The 22,486-nt window shown below is 43.0% G+C and overlaps 1 protein-coding gene across 2 annotated transcripts in view; it reads right to left on the bottom strand.

Annotated features, from left to right (window-relative positions):
- Positions 1–22,486, bottom strand: part of meox1 (mesenchyme homeobox 1) — a 59,473-nt gene that overhangs the window by 2,493 nt on the left and 34,494 nt on the right. Inside the window, exons 1-3 of one of the 2 annotated variants that reach the window (XM_046377796.1) lie at positions 5,585–7,754; positions 4,878–5,495; positions 834–1,006 (exon numbers count right to left, since the gene is read on the bottom strand). In XM_046377796.1, coding sequence (XP_046233752.1) covers positions 834–1,006; positions 4,878–5,379 — 675 coding nt within the window. In that variant the 5' untranslated portion in view covers positions 5,380–5,495; positions 5,585–7,754. Of the gene's footprint in view, positions 1–833; positions 1,007–4,877; positions 7,755–22,486 lie in introns of those variants that run through there. The other variant, XM_046377795.1, reaches the window with a different exon arrangement.

The raw sequence follows: 22,486 nt of genomic DNA, 5'->3' as shown, positions 1-22,486 counted from the left end.
TAGGATGAGCTGGAAAAAGGCGGCGAGCTGCAGTGGGAGCTCAGAGTAAAGATGGAACCTGGCCGTGCGTCTGTCTGTTCGAGAGCGCGAGCGTTCCAGAGGTCTGGGAAATAGATTTAGGAGCAGACGGCAGCATGTGTGGTCACCGTGGCACCGTGGCCTCATTAGGAGGAGCTGGGACGCTGGGCCCGACAGGCAGACTGGGGTTTCATCCAGCAGCATCGACAAGCGCTCGCCCGATTTCAACAAGTCTGGAGCTGCAGCCCACTGCGGCGCGACATCCCGCAGGATGAGCAATGTTGTGGAAAAAACTTAATTTAATTGTGTGCTTGCATTATTATTATCAGTTGTAATAAAATGCAGCTTAAAGTGGGAAGAGAGACATTTGGAGAACCGTACACCGTACATACGTAATGAATGTTAAAGAATTTATTTGTTTTATTTATTTTGTCACATTTTTCTATTTTACGTACACAGAAAGCAAAACATGTGAGTTGTTTTTCTGGTAACATTTTAACATGGAATTTGCAGCTGGAAAAAGCAGAAAAGGAGAAAAGTCACTGGTGGATGATTCTTATGCACTCGGGAAAAACAAAACTTTTAATTTTGGAAACTTTTACTATTTTTTTTTCTTTTTCTTTTTTACTATTTGTAAGAAACACTTCCGCCAGATTTTGCATTTTTGGTGGGGACTGATATGACACTTGACTCGAAACAGAAACAAGAACGAAAAGAAACCTGCGAACAGAAGAGTTAATATGTTGTAATGATGATGATGATAATGTATTTTCCCGTCCTCGTGGGGACCGTGTGTGAGGCAGGGGCTGCTGTACCTGTCGCTCTGTGAGGTCCAGGTTGACGGCGATCTCGTAGCGGCGGAGCCTGGTCAGGTAGTTGTGGTGGGTGAACTCGGCTTCCAGCTCCCTCAGCTGCTCCTTGGTGAACGCCGTGCGCTCTTTGCGGGCCTTGCAGCTGGAGTCCACCTTAAAACTGGACTCCTGGATGTCTGGAGAGACACAGAAAGCCGGAGAAATCAGTGCAGTTTCAGGTGTGGTGGCCTGCTCAGGCTGCTGGGTGGCAGATGAACACATTGTAGGTGTGTACAAATTTTACTTTGCTCATCATATTTGTATGAAATATATTAAATATGACATGTTTTGAAGGTGGTCGCGATACTTTTCATTCTAATCAACAGGCTCTCCTGTGTTCTTTCTTCTTCTTCTTCTGTTTCCTTTTTTTATACACAGCTAATCTGATTTGAATTAGCTCTCCAGTCATTTTGTGACCAGCCTCCAGCTGACTATTAAACAGACCTTAAGGACCCTTCCAACCAACAAACCACAACTCCAAAGACTCTTTAATGGGAGGCCCCTCATATAGTAAACACCAAAACCAGCCCTTTAAAAAGAGACCACCCTGACCTGAGCTTACGAGTCCGGTTCACCTGCAGCATGTGCAGCGAGTCTCCACATCTGCACGGGTGCATTTCTGCCTGCGTTCTGCCTTTTATTCAGCTGTTTACGTGCAAGCGAGTACAAATTTGCGCATTTGACCGTTGGTTTGTGGTGTGTGTGAGAGAGCATGTCTGCACAGGGCAGGGGGCCACCAAACCAGCCGCAGAGGGACCGAGTTAGGAGAGGAATGCAGCGGAACATCGTTAAAGCCTCTAACAAAAGAACAAAGGTGCGGATGTGTCCAGGTCTGAGCGTTACGTGGGTGAGTGTGTGTGTGTGTGTGTGTGTGTGTGTGTGTGTGTGCGTGTGAAGATTTCCCTCCGGAGCACTGAAGGTGAGATTCACATTAACTCATTTTTACATGACAGCAAATACGTCAGGGAAAAGCCTGAGATATCTCTATGAAAGTGGCGTTCGGGTGTCCACCAATGAACGAGGTTTGAACCACGCTGACGGTTCAGTATTAAAACTGCGAGCGTCATCATCGCAGCCCTTGCAAGACAAGAGCTGCGTGTTTCATTGCTAAGATTTATAGATTCCCATGCCTTCATACTTCCCAGGAAATAGCAGAATTTGAAACCTCATTTAGCACAATAATCATAAATGAAAGCTAGTTGATCTAACTTTAAGTCAAACCTCTCCTGAGCATTAAAAGGGAAAGACTTTGGGTAATAATTATGCATTAGTAGCGACACCAGCAGCTGATGTAACCTCTAGAAAATGGTTCTAATTTGTCAGAGTGAGAAGTTTTGCTCGGCGCTTGCCAAAGCAGCGGACCAGAATGTGAAATGGACTGCAGGACCTGGGCCAGATGTGACCGGGCAGACCAGGACCAGGACGTGTGTGTGTGTGTGTGTGTGTGTGTGTCATTACTGTCGCGCTGCGTTGAGTGTGCCGCTTGGCCTTCGTCAGGTCTGGTCTGGAGCTGCGTCAGGTTTAGTTACTGAACACCTGGCAGGGCACATGCTGCTCCTCACTAAACAGGCCCCCAATAAATATCCAGCGCAGCCAGAGACCATAAACTTGTGGGGAAAAGGCTTCTGCACTCAGCGGGGTCCCAAAGACAAACAACATTTGGTGCCTTTTCGGGTGGATGGTGCAAAAGCAGTTTGTCTTCATCAGGACTGAATTAAAGCCGTTGTAAATTAGTGATCGTTTTAGAGCAAAAACCCCAGGAGGTTAAAATTACACGTGAGCGTGTTTTACACTTTATTTTAACCTCCTTACGTTATTTTTATAATCAGGATCTGTTTTCAGATACATAATGTATGCTTGAATTACATATAATGCACGGTCTTTGAACACTTTCATTAACACTTTAAAACCTCACTTTCCAATGATTACATAAATTAATTAATAATAATTATTATTATCATTATTAATAATAATGATAATGATAATAATAACAAGCAACTTGTTTCTTTGCTGTTAGTATTTTTAGCATACATGAACGTCCCTGTAACATGCTGTCCCGTATTGACTGAATTACTGGTTAAACTTTGGATTAAAGTTAATGTCAGATAGCAGTTGGAGTTGATGGCTTTGGAAACATCACCTTATGTGCACCACATTTCCATATCTGTAAAAAAATACGCAGACTGTACAGCAGCTCTGTCTGTAATGCGAATGCCTTCAGGACATTTTCCTAATATATGCTCTTCTACCAGTGCAATGCACTGAATGGCTCTCTTCTCAAACCGAGAACTGATGTAGTGGTCAGACATGTTGCATGCACTCAGTGGGAGATTGTGTTACGGCTTAACGACAGGAAAATGTCAATGGATAAGAATGCAAAAAGTGGGCTCACAGGCGGAGTGATTTTACCAGACGTGGTCTGGCATGTTTTCAGTGGAGTGAGTGGAGGTTACAATAAGGTAAGAAACGGAGGGGGGAGGTGGTGGGGGTCCTTACTTCTTCACCATCCTCTTAAATGAGACAGTTGCAGACATTGTCCAAATAATTATCCATTGCTCTTAATAATCAGATAAGGTTTGTTTTGTTCGGGCCAAAAAGATGATCAGAGAGAAGAAGTTGTGGTCGGGTCAGATGACAAAATCTGAGGTGTCAAGATGGAGCAAATTCCACCCATCTGCTAGATTCGTTTCCATCCTGTTCACAAAATCTCACTTAAAATATCAAGAAAAAAAAACTGTTCAGGCCAGACTGATTTAAGGTGCAAATATCTCAGTGCACAAACCATCACCTCCGTGCAGAAAACAAAGTAAACAGGCTGAACGGTTTTCACAGATGAAACGCGGACGTTCCAGATGTGCTTTTATTTTCATTCGGCCCGAGTTAAAACTTTTACACCTTTAGGTCCACTTCAAACATGAATGTTTCATTTAGCCCGTCGCTCTCGGTGTTCACGTTAACTAATTAGTTCCTTATGGATATCACTTACTTTTCCTTCCTATTAGCAAGTACTGAAATATGATCTGAAGAATAACTTGCACTGTAATCAAAAAGCAACGATACTTTTTCAGTACAACAACACTCAGAACATTAAGAAGGATAAGTGAGGACATTACTGAGAACTGTGTGTAATGTGATCTTATTTTGCCTCTCTTGTCTTTGACGAAACACGTGAAAATAATCACCGAAAATGATTTTGTGCACAACCAACTTTGTCTTGTCGGTAGTTTTAGGTGAAAATTCAATAATATTTTCACAAATTCGCTTCTGAGGCTTAAAGATCGATATTAAATAACGCAATCTGAAGCACCTGTGATGCACTTTTCCCCACAGAGGACTGATGTCATTTTGCCATCATCATTCGCCATCATCCCGAACACGGGCACACTGTTATAAAACAATAGGCGACTTCCAACGGATGCAGCGGCGCAATCAAACGTTCACATGCCCCATTAATCAGCTCAGCCTTTTGAAAGCCCTTGAACAATAAGAGGATGCAACTGCTACTTAAAGTGTGGGCCTTGAACACAAAAGTCTTGTCACCTACTTACCCTTCGCATAACAATCTGGTGAGAATGTTGCTTTAGGACCAATTTGGTGAGGAAATAGAGAGGAGATTTGTCTCATTGCCAGCTGTGACACAAGGCGCTGTAGAAATATTTACTCAACTTTAACTGGAGAAACAATGGTGCTGTATTTTTACACCTGTGTGCAGACTTTTGGCAAAAAGATGGAGTTAGTATTTGTTTTTTCATTTTTATTATTTGTCAGATCAAGAGCTCTGCTGCTGCCCTGGCACATTTCCATGTTTCCTCCCTGAGTATCCATCACCATATACCCCCGCATACAGCAGACAGAGGACTGTGTCTTATCACTTTTTAATAATCCCAAATGTGCATTTTATTTCTGCACGTTTTCCTCCTGTGGTGAGTTTTTGCACGCTCTTTCTTTTCCCCCAAAAACAGACACACCCCAGATGAATCCCATCTATCCCAGTGCACCCTGACTCACCTGTGACATCTCTCTTCCTCTTACTGGAGCTCTTCTTGTCCGAGTCGGCGGACGCCACGCTCTGTGGCGAGTACTCTCCGTCCAGGCAGCCCGGCACGACCCCTGGCAGCCTGTCTCCCCCTACACTGTCCAGCTCAGGCCCTCCACCTCCAGCGGCGCCAACTGCTACGGGGGCGACGACGGGCGGGCAGGCGTCGGGCACTCTCACCCGCGTCTCGCAGGGGTTGAACTGCCAGTCGGCTCTCTGGTAACCCCCCTGGCTCTCTTGGTACAGTCTGTCATCGCGGGGGTAGGCTGTGTGGGGCGCACTCGGCACCAGGCAGGAGCTGGTGAAGTCTGTGTAGGCCAGGAACTCGGGCTTCTGGTGGAGGGAGAAAGGGGCCTGCTGGTAGGGCGACTGCAGGTTGGCTCCAGAGACCCCTGAGTGAGGGTTTCTCATGCAGCCCCAGATCGGGCTGCTGGGGTGGGCGCTCCGCATGCAGCTGCTGGCCGGCTGATCCATGGTGATGAAATAACGCCTCACACGATCTTGATTAGCGTCTTATCACGAGTCTGTCCCTTGCAGAGGAGTTAAACCCCCCTCCCCGCTCTCTCAGAAAGTCAGTTAAGACTGGAACCCTGCGTATTTGTCAGATCTTGACAAAAATCCACTTGAGCTGACTAAATGCACATCATCGTCTCACTGCATCCACCTCAGGAATACTCACTTCTGTCAGAGGCTGTTGACTCTTCCACAGCCCAGAACGCGTGAGGATAGACGCCTTCCTGTGGCAGCGTGTTTCCCTCTCTCTCTGGGAGTGTGTGTGACGTCCTCTGGAGCCTCCGGTCCTGACACACTCTCACACACTTTCCCCTCTGCCTGACTGATCTGACTGGCTTGTGGCTCGGCGGGAGAGCTGCATCCGCAACTGCATGACTCCCCTTCTCGGGCTGGCTGTTTTCACAACTCTTCTAAGGCATTCTTGACAAGTGAGCCCTCCTCCTTTTTAAACGTATAGGTGGGAAAGAGTGGCAAGTTTATGGAGTGTAACGTGAGATTGCAGAGGAGGAGCCCTGCCGGCCACATGTTGGTAGTACCCTCCAACCAACCCTGCCTCATCAACTATTAATCACAGGGGAAATTTTATATGCACATCTAATGGGCTTTCCAGACGTGGGACTTTTTAAAGGGACATTGTCCGTAAAATATAAAGCGAGCACCCACTCGCATGAGAGCTGGGGACCCCGGCTTATTTCAGCTCCTTAGTGCTTTCTGACACCCAATTTAGTTCCTTTTGTGGCACCCTTTAGAGGAACGTTACTCCTAACCACTTCCCTCTGCAACCCTGATCCCTGCCTGTCCTCTCCAATCTGAAAAGTCCTCTTTCTCTTTTTTTATGACTCTGTGTGTGTGCATGCACATTTATGCTACACACCCAAATCCACCTGGTTATTGTTTTTGAGGTGATAGGAGGACTGGATTTGATATTGGCCGTGCAGGATCTCGCACCTCTTGAGGTTTTCTCACTTTGGAGAAACACAAGATGAAATTTCAGAGCCATACCTCAAGAACACAAGCTAATACTTTCTCCTAGCAAGCGCTGTGGCTGAGGGACTGCACTATAATGTTTTTATATATGTGTGTTGTCCTCCTTGCTGAGACACTAAGAAAGCAGTAGCAACTGTGGGTGACAGAAGCCACATGTGGATGAACCACATTTGGATCAGCAGAGTTGTACTTATTCAATTTTCTAATCACTAATCTTTAATCTCTGCAGGCTGCTCACGAGAGAAGCCACTTCACTATGAAGTAATGTCTCTAGTAACATTAAAACATTTTGGCTAAACCAAAACCTGGACTCAGTTTGAGCGTATCCGTTACCCAGTAAACCCACTGAACCACACTTTACAGAAATGCAGTGTCCTTCATACTGCTCATATTTGTGAGCTGAGGTTTGCCTTCCTCGTGTGTCCTCACTTTGCTCCTGACCTCTCAGACTGGAGGGGAAGGTGGATCACACCTCCAGTGATGGCATTCAGAAGGACAGAAGACTTAGAGATTTGGAGAAGAAAGAAAACAGAAAATATGAGATTTGAAAAATAAACAAATAAAGGGGAACTGAAAGGGAGAACTTGTCTTATACCTCTGCCGGTGACTTTTTCCCAGCCAGAAAGAAAGACAGAAACAGGCTAGAAAGTAAAATAAAATGACCCTGTATCTGTAATTTGTTCCGACCCTCTTTTGTATGTGTTGCATTCAGTTACCATAAAACGGTTCAAGACAAAGAGTGGACAAAAAAGAAGAGGCTTAAAGAAATAAACAAAACTGACTGAGACATCCACTACCAAAAAGACAAATGAAAAAAAAAGAAACACAAGACGTAAAAGGAGGCCAAGAGAAAAATCAGATTAAGTGAAAACCAACAAGACCAGGAGTGGACAGAACGAGAGGAAAAAAAGTCCAACAGAGAGGCAGAAAAAGAGAGTGTTTGAGGTCACACACCAAACCCTTTCCATTTACCAAGCGAATTGTTAAGCCATGAAGCATCCCTCGCTTTTACTGGCAGTCTGAGCCCTGGTCGCACCGCAGGGAGCAGAGGTTACACTACATTTGTGGTCAGACCAGGGGCCATCTGTGTGTCAGTATGAATTAGAGTGTGTGTCTGCTGTGAAAATATACATCAGTGAGAGTGTGTGTGTGTGTGTGTGTGTCTCACAGATATGTAAAAGTCTCAATCAGGTTTTGGATGTTATATAAAATAAAGGCCTCATCAAACCGGAAAGTAGAACAGAATAATTAAGCTGGGGGTCTCTGGGTAGTGACTTCCTGCAGTTGGTAAGCTACAGGACAACCACAAACACAACACAGCCAGCTGGGAACAACCAAACGCTCATCACAAAACCTCGGACGTCCTCACTACTATTTTAAACTGTGCTCCGGCATTTTGCTCTCATTATTTTGTTCAACAAGGAGCTTCAATGAAGAGCAGAAAAAGTTCCAGCAGAAGAGGTTAAATAAAAGTTGCCGGTGTAGCACAGATAGCAACAACTTCCTCCAGTTCTTTATTCACTCAAAGGTCAGCAGTGTTGGGATGCCTTCAAACTGAGCTCTGGAGCAAGACCAAAACCAGCTCCTGAAGTGATGTGACTTAACAAGTACTGTCTGCATATACGGAGTCTGACATGTCTCTTCCCTTTGTGATATAGAAACTTTAATGAGCCACGCTGGGCGACGTGCTCCTTTGTTACCATGGACACACTCTATTTTACGTCAGCCTGAAACACAAAACTCTCAATGTTCATTGATGAACCAAATGTGTTTTCATCTGCAGCTGACAGCAGTCCTCACAGTTCCCATTAGTAACACGAGGTTTTGGGGCTGAAAGCACTGAGAGGCTGACTAACATGTTTTGGTCTCCTCGCTGGATTTGCAGACAGTGAGAAAAATAAGCATAACACCAGCCTTTTGCTGAAATGTGCTTTGTATGATGACTCATTTCTTTTACATTAAGTTTCAAAATGTTTCAGTAATAATGACGTGCGTGCGAGCGTGTCCACAGCTCTATTTCTAAAAGAGTGAGAGTGTTTGGACTCAGCCATGCACTCCACAGATAGAGGATAAACGAGCTGGAGATGAGTCACATCTCCCCTCACCCTGCCGACAACCTGTTTCTGTCAGTCTACCGCTGTGTGTGTGTGTGTGTGTGTGTGTGTGCGTGTGTGAAACAAAGTGAAAGGATTAAATAAGAAAAAAAAACTGTAAGAAAGTTTATATGTGCACACATATCTTTTGTAAAATATTGCTCTGTTGTTACATGAGTGTGTCTTTGCATTTCTAAATAAGCATTTTCAAGCATTTTGCAAGAATGTGTGTGTGACAGTGTATGAGTGAGTGTGTGTGTGTGTTTTCATCTGATCCATCTTTGTGACGCTGGCAGGATTAGGGCCCTCCATCAGTCTCCTGAGTCTGACAGCGCGACCCCCAGTGACCCCACGTTCACCTGGGTCTCACCGGACTGTGGGAGCCCCTTACCGCTGCTACTGTCCTGTGGAGGACTGGGTGGGGGTTGAGATGGAGTGACGGGGAAAAGGAGGAGGTTATTTGAATCAATTCAACCTAATAACCAAATGTTTATTTCCAAGATTCAGTGAGATCCTTCTCTGTACATCAGTGGCCCTTAGGTGCCGTCTGCCGCCCAGCGAACAGACTGAAAGGAACCAGTTCCTTACTGGTTTCCTTCACTCCTGCGGGCCATGTTTTATGAGCTCTTTGTCGGTTTGGCACACAAAACCGCATTCTGCAAATTAAATAGCGCCTGTGCATTTAAATAAACAGCTTGTAACTATTTAATAGAACGGTTAATGTTAGCTTAAAAACATTACATATTCCTCATTTTCTGCATAAACCGTCTTTCACGAGGTCTGCTAGAAACCAGGTAAACTGCTGAATGGCTGGAAGCGGTTATTCAGGCACAACTTGTTTCAATTAACAATTTATAATGCATAATAGAGTGTATAAACAGCTTCAGGCACCGTGAGATGTGGGTGAAATGGATGGTGTGTTTTTAATTCTTTCAGCAGTATAACCTACAGTCATTACCTGACAAATGGACTGGATTTTAAGGACACAGCCAGAGTTTCTGACTGCGAAAACAGTTACTGCTGTCTTTTTTTGTTTTCAGGAGTGTTTCTGTTTTCAGCCTGCACTCATTAATGTAAATTCAGCTCGGACTGGGCTGCGATAGTTTTAACCAGGTGTAAACTCTGACTACTTCAGTGTCCATGCTAATGAATAAACAACCTGAGGATGTGCTTACATTACATCACCACACAGCCATCATGTTGGCCAAACCAGCACATGAAATTTGTCTGAATTCATGAACAAATGGCAGCAAACGATGAGCCTTCTCTAAAGCAGACAGTGATGGCACTTTGGGTAATGTCTGGCCACAATAACACAGCACTCAGCATTTCTTATTCACAGTTCTGTTGCAAAGACTTGGCTCAGATATTAATATAAAATGTCTGGATGTCTGACTGACTGAACGATCCATCATAGAAACAATTTCTGTTCCAATATCATACCAATACTAGCAACAATCTGCAGACTGTTCTTGAAAACCTTTTGTCTGAGGCTATTACAGCATATTATTCTGGTGTGTGTGTGTGTGTGTGAGAGAGAGAGAGAGAGGGTGGGGGGGGGCACAGGTGCTAATAATCACATATGATCACATATGATTGGAATCAGGTGTTGGCAACAGGTTCTTGCTATTGTGAGGGAATATTATAGCTCTCTGAGGCTTTGGCTGCTCATCATCTCACACTGTGAAGTTGTTTACCAGTTTTCCACAGTCAGATTTTCAGAGTCTATCTTACAGGTTAAAGCCGGTTTATACCAGAACATATGTGTCTGAAATTACAGATGATGGATCATTCTTAGAGGAAACACTCCAGAGGAAGAGGTGGTCTGAAAAGTTGGTCAGCTGGTCAGTTTAAATGATTTCAGTGTGTTTAGGTCAGAGGTGTCAAACTCAATCTATCTACTTGCTCACATGCTATATAACAGCCTCTGCATTCATTATTTTAAAAAAACTTTAATATTAATAGCTAAAGCAAGCAGACAGTCAAGATATTTTCAGATACCTTCAGCGTACTCTGCAACAATAACTCACCTTCTGTAAAAGACTTCTGCCACAATCTGCTTTTCACTGCTGTGTCGCTTTCACCACAGCTTGTTCTGTTCAGAAAGCAAAGTGCCTTTAAATTCTCCGCTTTCTGTTGCTTTTCTTGGTGGCTGAGGTTAGCATGGTGTCAAAGTGCAGTCAGAAATCGTATTCCTTTGGCACTGCTTCGAAGCCAAGAACTCATATCAGCTTGTCTCCATTAAGCACAAACATTTTGAATTTCCCATCTCTTATTAAATTGCCATCCCTCTGCATCAACCTTTGTCTTCTTGCTACAGCATTCTGGGACATGTAGTTTATGAACACTGTACTTCAAAAGATAGAACTGTATAAATCATATTCTTTGTGAGCTCTCGCGGTCCACATAAAACGATGTGCCGGTCTGGAGTTTTCACCTGCTAAATGCTGCACTACGTTCACCCGCCTGCCGTTTGGTGCTGGGCTGGTTGGGGTGTTTTTATCAGAGCTAATGTGCTGAAAACAGCCGCCTGCCGTCAGCGGCCCAATCAGAGTGATGACAGAGAGCGAAAACAAACGGAGGCAGCAAAATCAAAACACTGAGCTGAAAGACACCAAAACGCTCCACTGATCTGAGAGAGTTGGGTGATAATTCACCACATTAAGCAGCGCCGATAACATAAAGCAGACATGGGATCCATTATCAGTATAAAACTACTGATTACAGCCGAATTTAGCAGCAACAACAAGCATCTTTCTTGTACATAGTCCAAACCTTGTGTGTTTGATGGAAAATTTCTCACCCACTTTCAGTCTTCTCGCGCTGAAACTTCAGCTGAGTAAGTTAGTTTTTTACATTCAAATCTTTCTCCTCAGGTTTTTTTTATAGAGTAGCTGAAAATATATGAACTTTTTTAAATGGTAAAAGTTTTGAAATGGGATGGAAACCCACTGAATACTTGAGTTCAGAGTGAACTCTGACAAAACGTTTTAAGAGTAAACTAAAGTTCTGAGTGAACTGACCCCAAACATGCTGTCTTGGTCTCCCGCTTCCATGTTGGGTCACGTTACAACAAAGACCAGCTAAACTTTACCTCACTGACACCACACCACAAAAAGTAATTTCCATGCTGCCACAGTATTACCACATAGTGTATAATATGAGCCAGGCCGGGTCTGACTGTGGAAGCCAGGCTACTGATTTCATTGGCAACAACATCAGACTGTTTGTTCCAGTCACATTCTCACTCAGCTCCGGGACACAGTGTGAGTCAATGCTTCATGCATGGAAAATCTATTGGAGACTGCTCTCTAGTGGCTTTCAGTTGGAACAGCTGAAATAAGCCCAAACTGTCACTCACTGAGGAGTCAGTTCATCTCCATACAGACAAACTGTCAGCGGGATTTTTTACATTTCAGACAGAGTGTGGATTAATGTCTTTCATAATACCCATGTACATGTATTCAACGCAGAGGCACCTTTTAACCTTACATCCCAGCTGTTTGTCTTATTCAAGTGGTCCACAAAATGCTACTCATTAATCTTTTTCTGAAAGGCAGCTGTTGTGCAGAACAGCTTAGCAGCAGGACGCAGCATTATTGCCATGAAGAACAATCAGATACATTCACTTGCTTCCAGTGTTGTGCAACTCATGCTTTTGTACTTTTGCCGGAGACAAATAACTCAGCCTGGCTCCAAACAGTAACCTCCCATCCATCATATTTGATAGAGCGTACCAAATTTCATTCAAATGTCAGGTTATTTTAGAAGGTAAGACTCTGGCCACAGGGCTGTGTGCTGTTCTTGTGGCAAAGCTGCTTTCTGTTGCGACCTTTAGAATATTTGCGCGCGCACACACACACACACACACACAAAAAGTTGCACTACAGGAAACTGGAATAATCTACACGGAGCTGTCTGTGATCACCTTGGCTACTAGCAGTACAAAACACAAGATAAATCAAGCTAAATGTCTGTGGGGTCCACGGTATACCCCAGTTTTCGTGGGCGTCAGGAGAACCTGATCAGATATGCCTGTGTGCGTGTGTGTGTGTGTGTGTGTGTGTGTGTGTGTGGACAGTACCGTTATTGCGTGTTCATGGATTACCTTCCTTCCTGTCTGTCTCATCTTGTTTCCAAGCAGCGCAGGGCTGGACTTCCTGCTTTGGGAGCTGGGAACTCTTTGAAGAGGCCTACTGAGGGCCCTCCCTGAAGCGTTGTCAGGATCAGTCCTGGCTAACAAACACCTCACCGGGCCAAACATTTCCTCAATCGCTGAATAGACTCTTTGGGGTTTACACTCCCAAAGCACAGGGGCTACAACTCCCTAATGCTCAACGTGGGGAGTTTCAGCCCATACGGAGGAATGGAGCTGTTCACACGCAAGCAGGACGAATGCTAGAACACATGTGAGCACATGCGCGCTACACCCAGTAGCACTGACATTAAGCATGTCAAAGAAGAGTTTCAAACATGTATGCAAGAACACACACACACAAAATGCACACCCACAAGCAATGGAAAAAAAAATTCCCAAACACACAAAAAAGGGAAGGAACATCACCATAAAGGATGTACAGACAGCCTCACACACATCATTTCCCAGCAGTGGTCATTGGTTGTCATTGGTGTTTACATTTTTTTTTCATTCCTCATATGATTCCTGTTAAAAGGAGGGATGCAGGGAGGAAGGCGGGAGGATGATGTCCTGTATGAACAGCAACATCCTGTTTTTGTTTATGTGTCTGTACAGCATTCTGTGTGTGTGTTGCACATGTATATTACTGCCACTTCAGGTTGAAGTACTGTGCATGTGCATGTCTGTCAAGTTTGTCCATGTATATATGACTGTGTCTCTGTTTTTAGTGTGTATTTAGTGTGTGTTTTTAGTGTTTCTGCTAGTGTTTGTCTCAGTAATTATTTGCATTATCCTGCACTTTTTTTCTAGCCTTGATTACACCCTTAATATATATATTTGAATGAGCTGGTCATAAGCTGATCAGTCACTAACCTTTGAGTGGAAACCTTTTGGACATTGACAACACCAGTATTTTTGACAATATGTAATATTTGTGAATGTATACCAACAGGTGCATAAGAAATACAAAAAAAAAGACACCAAACAACAAAACAAAACGTCCTGAAGTCAAATCCAACCTACAACAGCATACACAAGGACGAAACACTTAACCCAGAAAATGAAAATGATCTCCTCACACTCACACCAATGGAGAGTCAGGTGAAGTTTCTTAGTCTGCAAAACATTTCTGGAGCTTCACAGCAGAGCACCGTAGCAGCGACGGCCTCCTAAACTAGTAAAGAAGCTGGATATTTGTCTTAAAACACAAAAACAAACAAACGAAGCACTGAGATGCCAAATCACTCGAAAATGTTGTTTAGACTTTTTCCCTTTTGGGACAAAATCGCACATGTATGCACTTGTGTTCTTTTAAGTTCCAGAGTTCGCGATCACTGCAGTGGAGATAATAAGAGCAGCAGACTGAGGCGAGACGAGCCAAAAAAGTGACATTATCCGCTGCATAACAACAATGTGGAAGCACCACAGTTTTTGAGGTTTCAGGCAGAGTAAAGTTAATGCAGCGTCTGTCCTCTCAAAGCCACAGCAGACGAGAGATGATAAGACACAAAGTATCCGTGATGTGAGATAAATTGCCAGTGACAGCCTCTATTATGATAATTACCCTGCGTGTACATGCACCAGTGAAACCTCATCGGGGTTCAGCGTGCGGTCAAGCCCACAGCCGTGGAGGGCATAATATCACGTGTGGTAAAATATGCAGTGCCAGAACGGGCACGAGAAAACAAATGTCTATATTTAGCTGGCTGGCGCTTTTACGGTGATGGATACTGTACCGAGCGAGTCAGCCCTCAATCAAAAAGCAGGCGGAAAAAGAAGAGAAGAGGAAGAAGAAAATAAAAAGTAAGAGCGGGGAAAGAAATTCCAGATGTCAACAGTAAAGTTTGTCCAGCTCCGGTCTGCGGCCACTGGAGCTTTGTGTACCTGCTCCTGCTAAAGCCATTACCTCCGGCTGCTGCGCTGGGGTAGCTGCACAACAAAGCTAGAGAATTCTCGGAAACCTTTCAATCAAGCTGTCCGACGTGGGCCCGACGCTGCTGCGGCTCCCTCTCCCAAGAACACACTGTTAATTTGACAGGGTGGAAGTGAGGAGGAAGATGAAGGTGTGCGCCCTGATCCTGCGGCATTGTGTAATCTTTCAGCATATACCTTCCTGCTGGAATGAGTAGAAAGTTGTGTGTTTTTGCACGTGTGTTTATGAGTGTAGGAAAGTACAGCTACTTGTACTGTAGTACAAACTTGAGGTCTTTTATTTCCATTTAATCTCTGTCTAACTACAATTCAGAGACAATATTGTACTTTTTACTTAACTTCAATAGTGCTTGTTATATGAGGAGCCATAAAATACTTCATATGAACAAAAGTATGTAAACGTCTAAACATTACACCCATACATGATAGCTGAACATTTCCTTCTAAAACAACAGTTTTTAATTAACTCTTAAATTTAGTTTAATTAACTAACAGCTTCCAATGCTCTGATTTCAGGCTTTGGATCAGACATTAGAACCCAGCTGCTCCCATTCAGCAACAAGAGCATCAGTGTGGCTGATCGTGAGCATCGTTGATGCTGGGTGGTTAAGAGCTGAGCACAAAAACAGGTCTGTCCACATAGTTTTGGCCATGTAGTTAAATAATAACACAAGAGATTGACAAACCAATATTGCCAAGTTCTACTCATCAGTAATAATACTACCAGTATAAAAAAATAAAAAAAGCTAAAATAAAAATAAAAATGTTCACTTTTTAATTTTGAAGTGTAGTCTTCAAGTACACTGTGATATTTCTTCTTTTACTGAAGGACCCGAGCACATCTTCCTCCAACAATTTGAGTTACTGTGCGCCTCTCTGCTCTTCTGTTTGTGTGGATGTGTTTTGTGTTTATGTATGTGTGTCCATGTGGGTGGGGGTCATGGTGGAGGTGTGGGGGCAGATTGTGGTTTCCAAAATCATCATCCTGTCCTCCAAACTCCTGTTTAGTTTATTTATCGCCTCTGTAGAAGGACATGCTTCATTTCCAAGACTTTTTCCATGTTCTTCTTCCCATGGCTGTGCTTTAACCACAATCACCCCCCCTCCTACCATCCACCACCACCACCACCAACCCCCCTACTCCACCAGCCACCCCACATCCCTCCTGGACAAGGGGAAAATGGTCTCCATCACTTTCACTTTGAATTGAGTTGAACCAGACGTCGCTTGCTGAGTGTTGTGTAATGTGATGATGAAGCCTGGGTGGCTCTCTCATGTATCCCAGCCAACTGTGGGCTCCCCTGAGGGGCTCTCAGAGATGTTCTGCAACCAAGAAATGAGAGACAACTGCCAAACAAGCACGAGGAAATACGATGCTGCATACATGGCTTGTTACAGGCTGCCAAAGACATGAGCAGTAATCATCTTTACTGGTTTTGTTTCTTTCTTTGTTGTGTCTCTTGAATGAAATATTTTTCACATTTCTGTTGTGTAAATGTGATCATTTTGCAATCTAAAACACTTCTGCCTTTAAAGAAAATAACACTCCAATAAAATAACATTTTATGGCCGTCTAATGATGTCTCTAAAATAAAACCTAACATTTTTAAAGTATAAAATAAGCACATGTTGACACATTTCAAACTGATGAATGACTGTGATATTAAAAAGTTACAACTTTCAAATGATGGATGTTTTCAACCTTTGAAAACTGGATTTTAAAGTGCCTGTAATAAAAGAGACTTTAAACATAATGATATACTCCTTTGTCTGTAAGGCATTTTATAGCTTCTGCTAAAAATTACTGGACGGTCACTGCCTTCTGTGTTACAGTTATTCAGGAGGCGAAAGCAGCTAAGCCACCTTGGGATTTTCTTATTTTTAGGTCCAGAACATGCAGTAAGGAGAGACAGATACATCAGCAGTGTTGAAAAAAGCACCCAAAAGTCATACTTAAGTAAAAGTGAAGATATTGGTATTAAACTGGTATTACTAGCCTTCTTAAGTACCAAAAGTACCAGTAAAAGTAAGTTATCCATATATCGCCATGTGCGTGTATCTCGGACTGATTATTGGCTCCAATATTCAGCATTTTATAGCTATGAGTGCTTTTCTTTTTGTTTTTTTTAATTTGATTGTTCGTAAAAAGCATTGCAGCTTGCAGCTCCAACAGCTTCCACTCTTCTGGGAAGGCTTTCCCCGTGTTTCTGTGGGAATTTTTACCCATGGACTTTGCTTTGTGCACTGGGGCACAGTCATGCTGGAACAGAAAAGGGCCTTCCCCAAACTGTTGGCACAAAGTTGGAAGCATAGCATTGTCCAAAATGTCTTGGTATGCTGAAGCATTAAGATTTCCCTTCACTGGAAGTAAAGGGGCCGGGCCCAGATTCCTGAAAACCTCGTGTGGTTACTTTCGTCTATATAGTGTATCACAAAGCAGAAAATGTAAACCGTCGAGCAAAGTGAAGTACAGTAGTCTTTCTACATATTCATCTCTGTTAAACAGATCGTCTGTAGTCACAGCAAACGTCAAGACAATTTACTTGATTGTTGATCTATAAACTGCAGAAACAGCCAACAAAGTCCTTCACTATATGTTCTGTAATTCACATGCCTGACGAATGATACACTTCTAAAATGATTTTTGGCTTATTTAAATTAGATAGATGTGTATTTCTAATCAAATATAAGCTAACAAACACATGCAAGTGTAATTTGTTTCACCACTTTTCTCTCTCCAGGTTACACTTTCACATTTCCTGTTAAATCATTTGTTGCATAACAAGTGTTTTCAGTGAACCTGTTTTCTCCATGTGGTCTAAATCACCATCTATAAATGTTACTGGTCTAATGGACGTATCTGCAGGATAATTCTAAGACCCAGTCACTCTGTTCTATATAAATCTAGATCTGCTTAAGGCCTGTTTGAACCTGATGACAGCTCAAGGACCAGCGGGCAAGAAAGCCCATACGTTCACACAGATGAGTGCCTCATCATGTCTGTCAGATGAGATTTTATACAACACTGCCCTCTACCTGCAGCTGAAGGAATTTCAGTGAAATGTGTGTACTGAGCATCCTGTGCACTGTATTTGGACAACATTGTAGGCATTACTTGCAGGTGGAACACATTCACATTGTGGTATTTCTACCATTATTTTTACTCCGGTCAAGTACGAGCAGCAGCCAGCTGCACTAAATATGCTTGCACTCTTTCCTGCTTTATACTGCAACTGCCGCGCAGCGATTTCCCTTGGGATGTCGATCTGAATACTTCTTGCATCGCCGATAATGTGAGTTACAGTGTGCTTTCCTGCCCTTATTTCCTTGTTTGTGTGCATCTGTGTCTTTGCATGTCAGTTTTCTTAGAGAGACTAACAGTAAACTAAAATGTCATTTGAAAGACAGGACTGAGTTTGCGGTCCTGATCTCCTCAGGCAGGTCAGACTGAAGATTAGGGGTAGTGTAAGCTCAAAGTGTTTCACTCAAACCCCTGACCATCTTTTTGAATAGTCACAAATTGTGCTGCCACAAAACCAACCTTAGTTTATTTATGTATTTATTTTTGTCAGAACCTATGTTGAAGCAGCAATCCTGTCCAAGAACAGGAAATAAAACTGCACACCCATCGGGCCACGATGGTTTCAACATGTTCAGTAAATTAAATTTAATAAGCAGTGTTCGGAAAAGTTTGGAATCGGATAAATTTATATTGAATCACCTTGTAAGTCTGCAGAATATTCAGCCATAATTGACCCTTTGGCACCAAAACGCAGACCTTGTTTCAGTGAACTCTTCATTTTAATGAAACAGAAAGGTTCGTAAAAGTTTGTGGGACACTGGGGACAACGGTCCTGTCCAGTGCTTTGAGTTGTTCTTGCCAGGTAATTTTACAAGTCCCTGTGAAGACAGATCTGACAGGGGAGAATGGGGGAGAGAGAGTACGAGGGAGTATCACAAAGAGAGAGATGATAGAGCGCCTTAACGTGTGCCAGAGAGAATAGGAGTTCTTCTGGAGGCCAGAACTGCGTGTTGCTAAACCTGAGCCAGAAGAAAGGCTTCGCCGTGACCTTTCTGCTCCCCGCAGGGAGTGAGAGAGTGATGGCTGGATGTCAAGAAGAGAAAAAACATGAGTAGTTAAACCGAGACCTCCTCCTCCGTCTCCACCTCCTGTGGGTCAGGTGCACTGTGGAGCCTGGGGTATGTAGATTCATAGGCTGAGCCTCAACTGTGCTCTTGTTCTGCCAAACTCCTGTTGACATGCTTGTCAATGCCAATAGAAACATTTAAGGCTTCTTTTACTGAAGCCACGAACACTGATCCATGAACATCTTTTCCAAAAAAGCATTTAAGACAAAGGGCAAACCGGAAAAGCAACTGACAATCCTTTCCAGCCAAATGAGCTCTATTGTGGATCTCCAAGCCTCATTCCGCAGCTGGATGCTGAAACTTTGTTCTGATTGTAATTGAAACCGGCAGAGGTAATCATGCTTCACTATTTGAGAAACTATTCAGCATGAATGGCGCTCGAAGCTTTTTGGGAGGAAAATTATACCTCCTGTCACTAATCAAAACAGTGCAGTTGTGGGACATAAAGCAAAAAAAAAAGAAAAAAAAAACGAGCTGAAAGATGCAAGAACATCCTGCAGAGGTGAGGGGAAACTTCTCTCCATGGGTTTGTGACTACAAGCATCGAGTTTCTCCTCACATCGAGTCATCTGACCCATTAACATAAATGTACTGATGTATGCGGCTTTAAGTACAGGGAGGCATATCCTCGTGGAAGCTAAAACTTGTCTCTGAGCTTTAGAGAACAAAGAAAAACCTGCTAATGGTCTTTATAAACCATTTGCCTTGACAGCATTCATACAAATCACAGCTCTAAAACATCTTTAAATATTGAATATTTTGTTACGGAGGCCACATTTGGTAACACTTGGACTCAGATGTGAATAATGTAGCATTCTGAACAATCTTTAGGAGTTCTGAAGACGTATACCAAGTTGTTCCTCAGAGGAAACTACTCCAAACTGACATTCAACTAATTTGTACTTGACATTAGATACGCTCCCCACACTGTGGCACTGTGTCTAAGCAGCATATGTGTGGTGGTTAAGAGGGGTTTATGGTGTACATCATTATCGTTCCATCTGTTACTCACCCCACATTTTCATTAACCACACCCACATGTGTTGGGCAGGTGCTGGCACTTTAAAAGATATTATTAGTACACGAGCTGCTTGGTGTCTTACTCATTAAAAAAAGTCAGAGCAGTGAACTGGCTCAAGTCTTACTGCTCCGTCCATGACCCTGGGCCAGTGCAATATTTATGATGGTATGGTTTGTTCTGATTAATTTAGTTTATTGTGTTTAGTCCTGAGAATAGATGTGGAGTTGTTTTACAGTATGGTATATACCTGTGCCGTATGGAGATTAAAATTTGTAGTTCTGTGCAAAGTTACGTCAGTTTTTACTTGACGTTCTTTATTAATTAAAAAGAAATTAAATTAGTGACTTTTCATGTGGTACATACTGATGTTCCTGTTATTTTCTTAATAAAAACATATAAGTTAAAAGGTGCACACATAAAAATTAAGGTACAATGTAAAGAGTTAATTCATTTTCCTAAATCTTTTTATTTTTTTTTTGTACAAGCCAGGAAATATCAAACTGGTTGCTTCTATAACTCAAAATTCTTGAAAACCTAATTCTAAATTATGGAAATATTAATCAAACTTGTTCTGGTTTATTAATTTTAAGAATGTTTTTCTAAATGAACTTTTGAAATGTATACCTTTATGAAGCTGTAAACGAGTTTTAATACAAAGAAAGAAGCCGTCTAAATATAGTCTCATTCTTGACCTCGACGTCTTCCTCATAAGACCCAATAATCTCCCCGTTTGCCTTCAGGAGCAGCCACAGTGACGAACCACGGCCACCAGAACAGGGTCACACGACGCTCGGACCGGACCTCCTGTCTGGATTTACTTGCCTCTCCCAAAGTGAGGCTGACCCAGATAACGCCACCCATGTGTTGCTCCTCTCTCCCACATCTGCGTCCAATCTACAGCAAACCAACCGAGACCATGACCACTCATTATTCATAGACAAGTAACTCTCATGCTTAACACCAGTCCGGTTACGTCATCTTTGTTTATGCCGTTCGACAACGAGCCCCTGCCGACTGAAAAGGCTGTGCAACACTTGCTGAGGTTCTTTTCCCAAAACAAGCTCCCTCTTGAGTCCTGAATTACAGAGAGTAATGGCAAGTGTGATTTTGTTAGATCGGTGTCATTTGTTTTGGGGGTTTGTTGTGCTGATGGGCAACAGAGGTTTTACTGCATCTCTCGAGTGAAGGCCTATGTGATCTGGACTGGGAAAGTTGTATTTTGTCCAACCACAAGTGGGAGCTATGTGACTGCGCACTCCAAATCATGTTCGGCCATCTAACCTGCAAAAACCTTCACTCAGAGAAAACAGAAGAGAGATTTTCAGCTGAAATCCAACTCATTAATCATGTGGTTCCACAGATGTCACAGAAAAATAAGTGTATTTACAGAATCCAGCCATGTTAAAGATACAGAACCAATTTATTTTAGCATTTGAGAAACAAATCTGCCCCACAGGTGCCTGTTGGACTTCTGTTCAAATATGAATCTACTGAAGCTCATGCAAGACTTCAGTGGGCGAGAGCCTTTCTTTCCACATCACACAATGCACAGATGGATTGTTGTAGCTCTTGGACAAGAAGAGGCTTGAACTGATCTAGAAAAAGGACTGTGTTCTGGCCCGGTCGAGCTCTGACAGGACCGTCTCCAGAGCGAACTTGGACGTGTGTTTGGATATCTTTCACACAAGGTGCAGTCTGTTTCAACACTTGGGAACGTCTGCGCACCTCGCCGGAGGACAATTTAACATCCAATTCAATAAACAGGAGTCACTGGTGTGTGCGTGTGCACAAGTGCAAATGTAACCGAGGAGCGAGAAGTGTGCGTTATCTGTGTGTCTGACAGCTTTGTGTTTCAGATGAAGGACGGTGCACAGTTCAAGCCCTAACGGACATCTTGTTTAGTTAAGCATGGCAGTGTTTCTGTGCTGCTGTCTCCATCCTCCCTCCCCACTGCTCATCACTCAGCCGCTGCTAACAGGGGGGAAATAAAACTGACTGAGAGGCCCACACCCACACACACACACACACACACACACACAGTCAGCCACAATGCACTCGCACAATACTGGACACAACACATGCACACACAGGGACACACTAAACAAAACAGGATGTGCTCTAAGTCTATCATGACATCCTCTACGCCACTGAATGTGAATGGGCATGACGGTCACAGTAACTAAACTATTCTCAATGAAGCATACGCAGTGTTTGTACTGAATTTGACAAATTTTGCAGAGACTCAAGAAGCCCGTTCGCACAAATGTGTAGAAAAAAAAAAAGATTCTGTAAGTCACTGCAATGAGGAATTTTCTTAAAATTAATGCAGTGTCTCAAAACAAGTCAGAACATCAAAATGAGAAACTCTCTATGAATCTCTAATGAATTAATATATTATTGTGAGATAATCATCCAATCATTACCTTGAGACAGATTTTATATTTCCTGTTTGTCATTTCCTGTAAGTCATTAATGACTCATAATGATTAAGTCTTTATGTTCACTTACAGGCTGCTTTTCTCATCGAACTGGCAGGAGTGGGCTTTTATGACACTGAAAAGGTACAACTGTATTCATTTTAGAATCACTTCATTCTTCCTAAGCCTCAAACTTGCTTATAGGCATTGCTGTGCCTTTTTTTCTTTTTTTTTTTTTTGCTGGTTTGTGCACAATCTACAGCCGAGCTCCAATAAACAGAGAAGATTAGAGCTGAGAAAACAGTGGTAATTACAGTGCAGGCATTCATGC

This window comes from Scatophagus argus, chromosome 21 (assembly GCF_020382885.2).
Source record: "Scatophagus argus isolate fScaArg1 chromosome 21, fScaArg1.pri, whole genome shotgun sequence".
In the NCBI taxonomy this organism is placed as follows: Eukaryota; Metazoa; Chordata; class Actinopteri; family Scatophagidae; genus Scatophagus; species Scatophagus argus.
The sequence above is the reverse complement of the archived record's forward strand: the minus strand, read 5'-3'. Positions and strand labels throughout refer to the sequence as shown.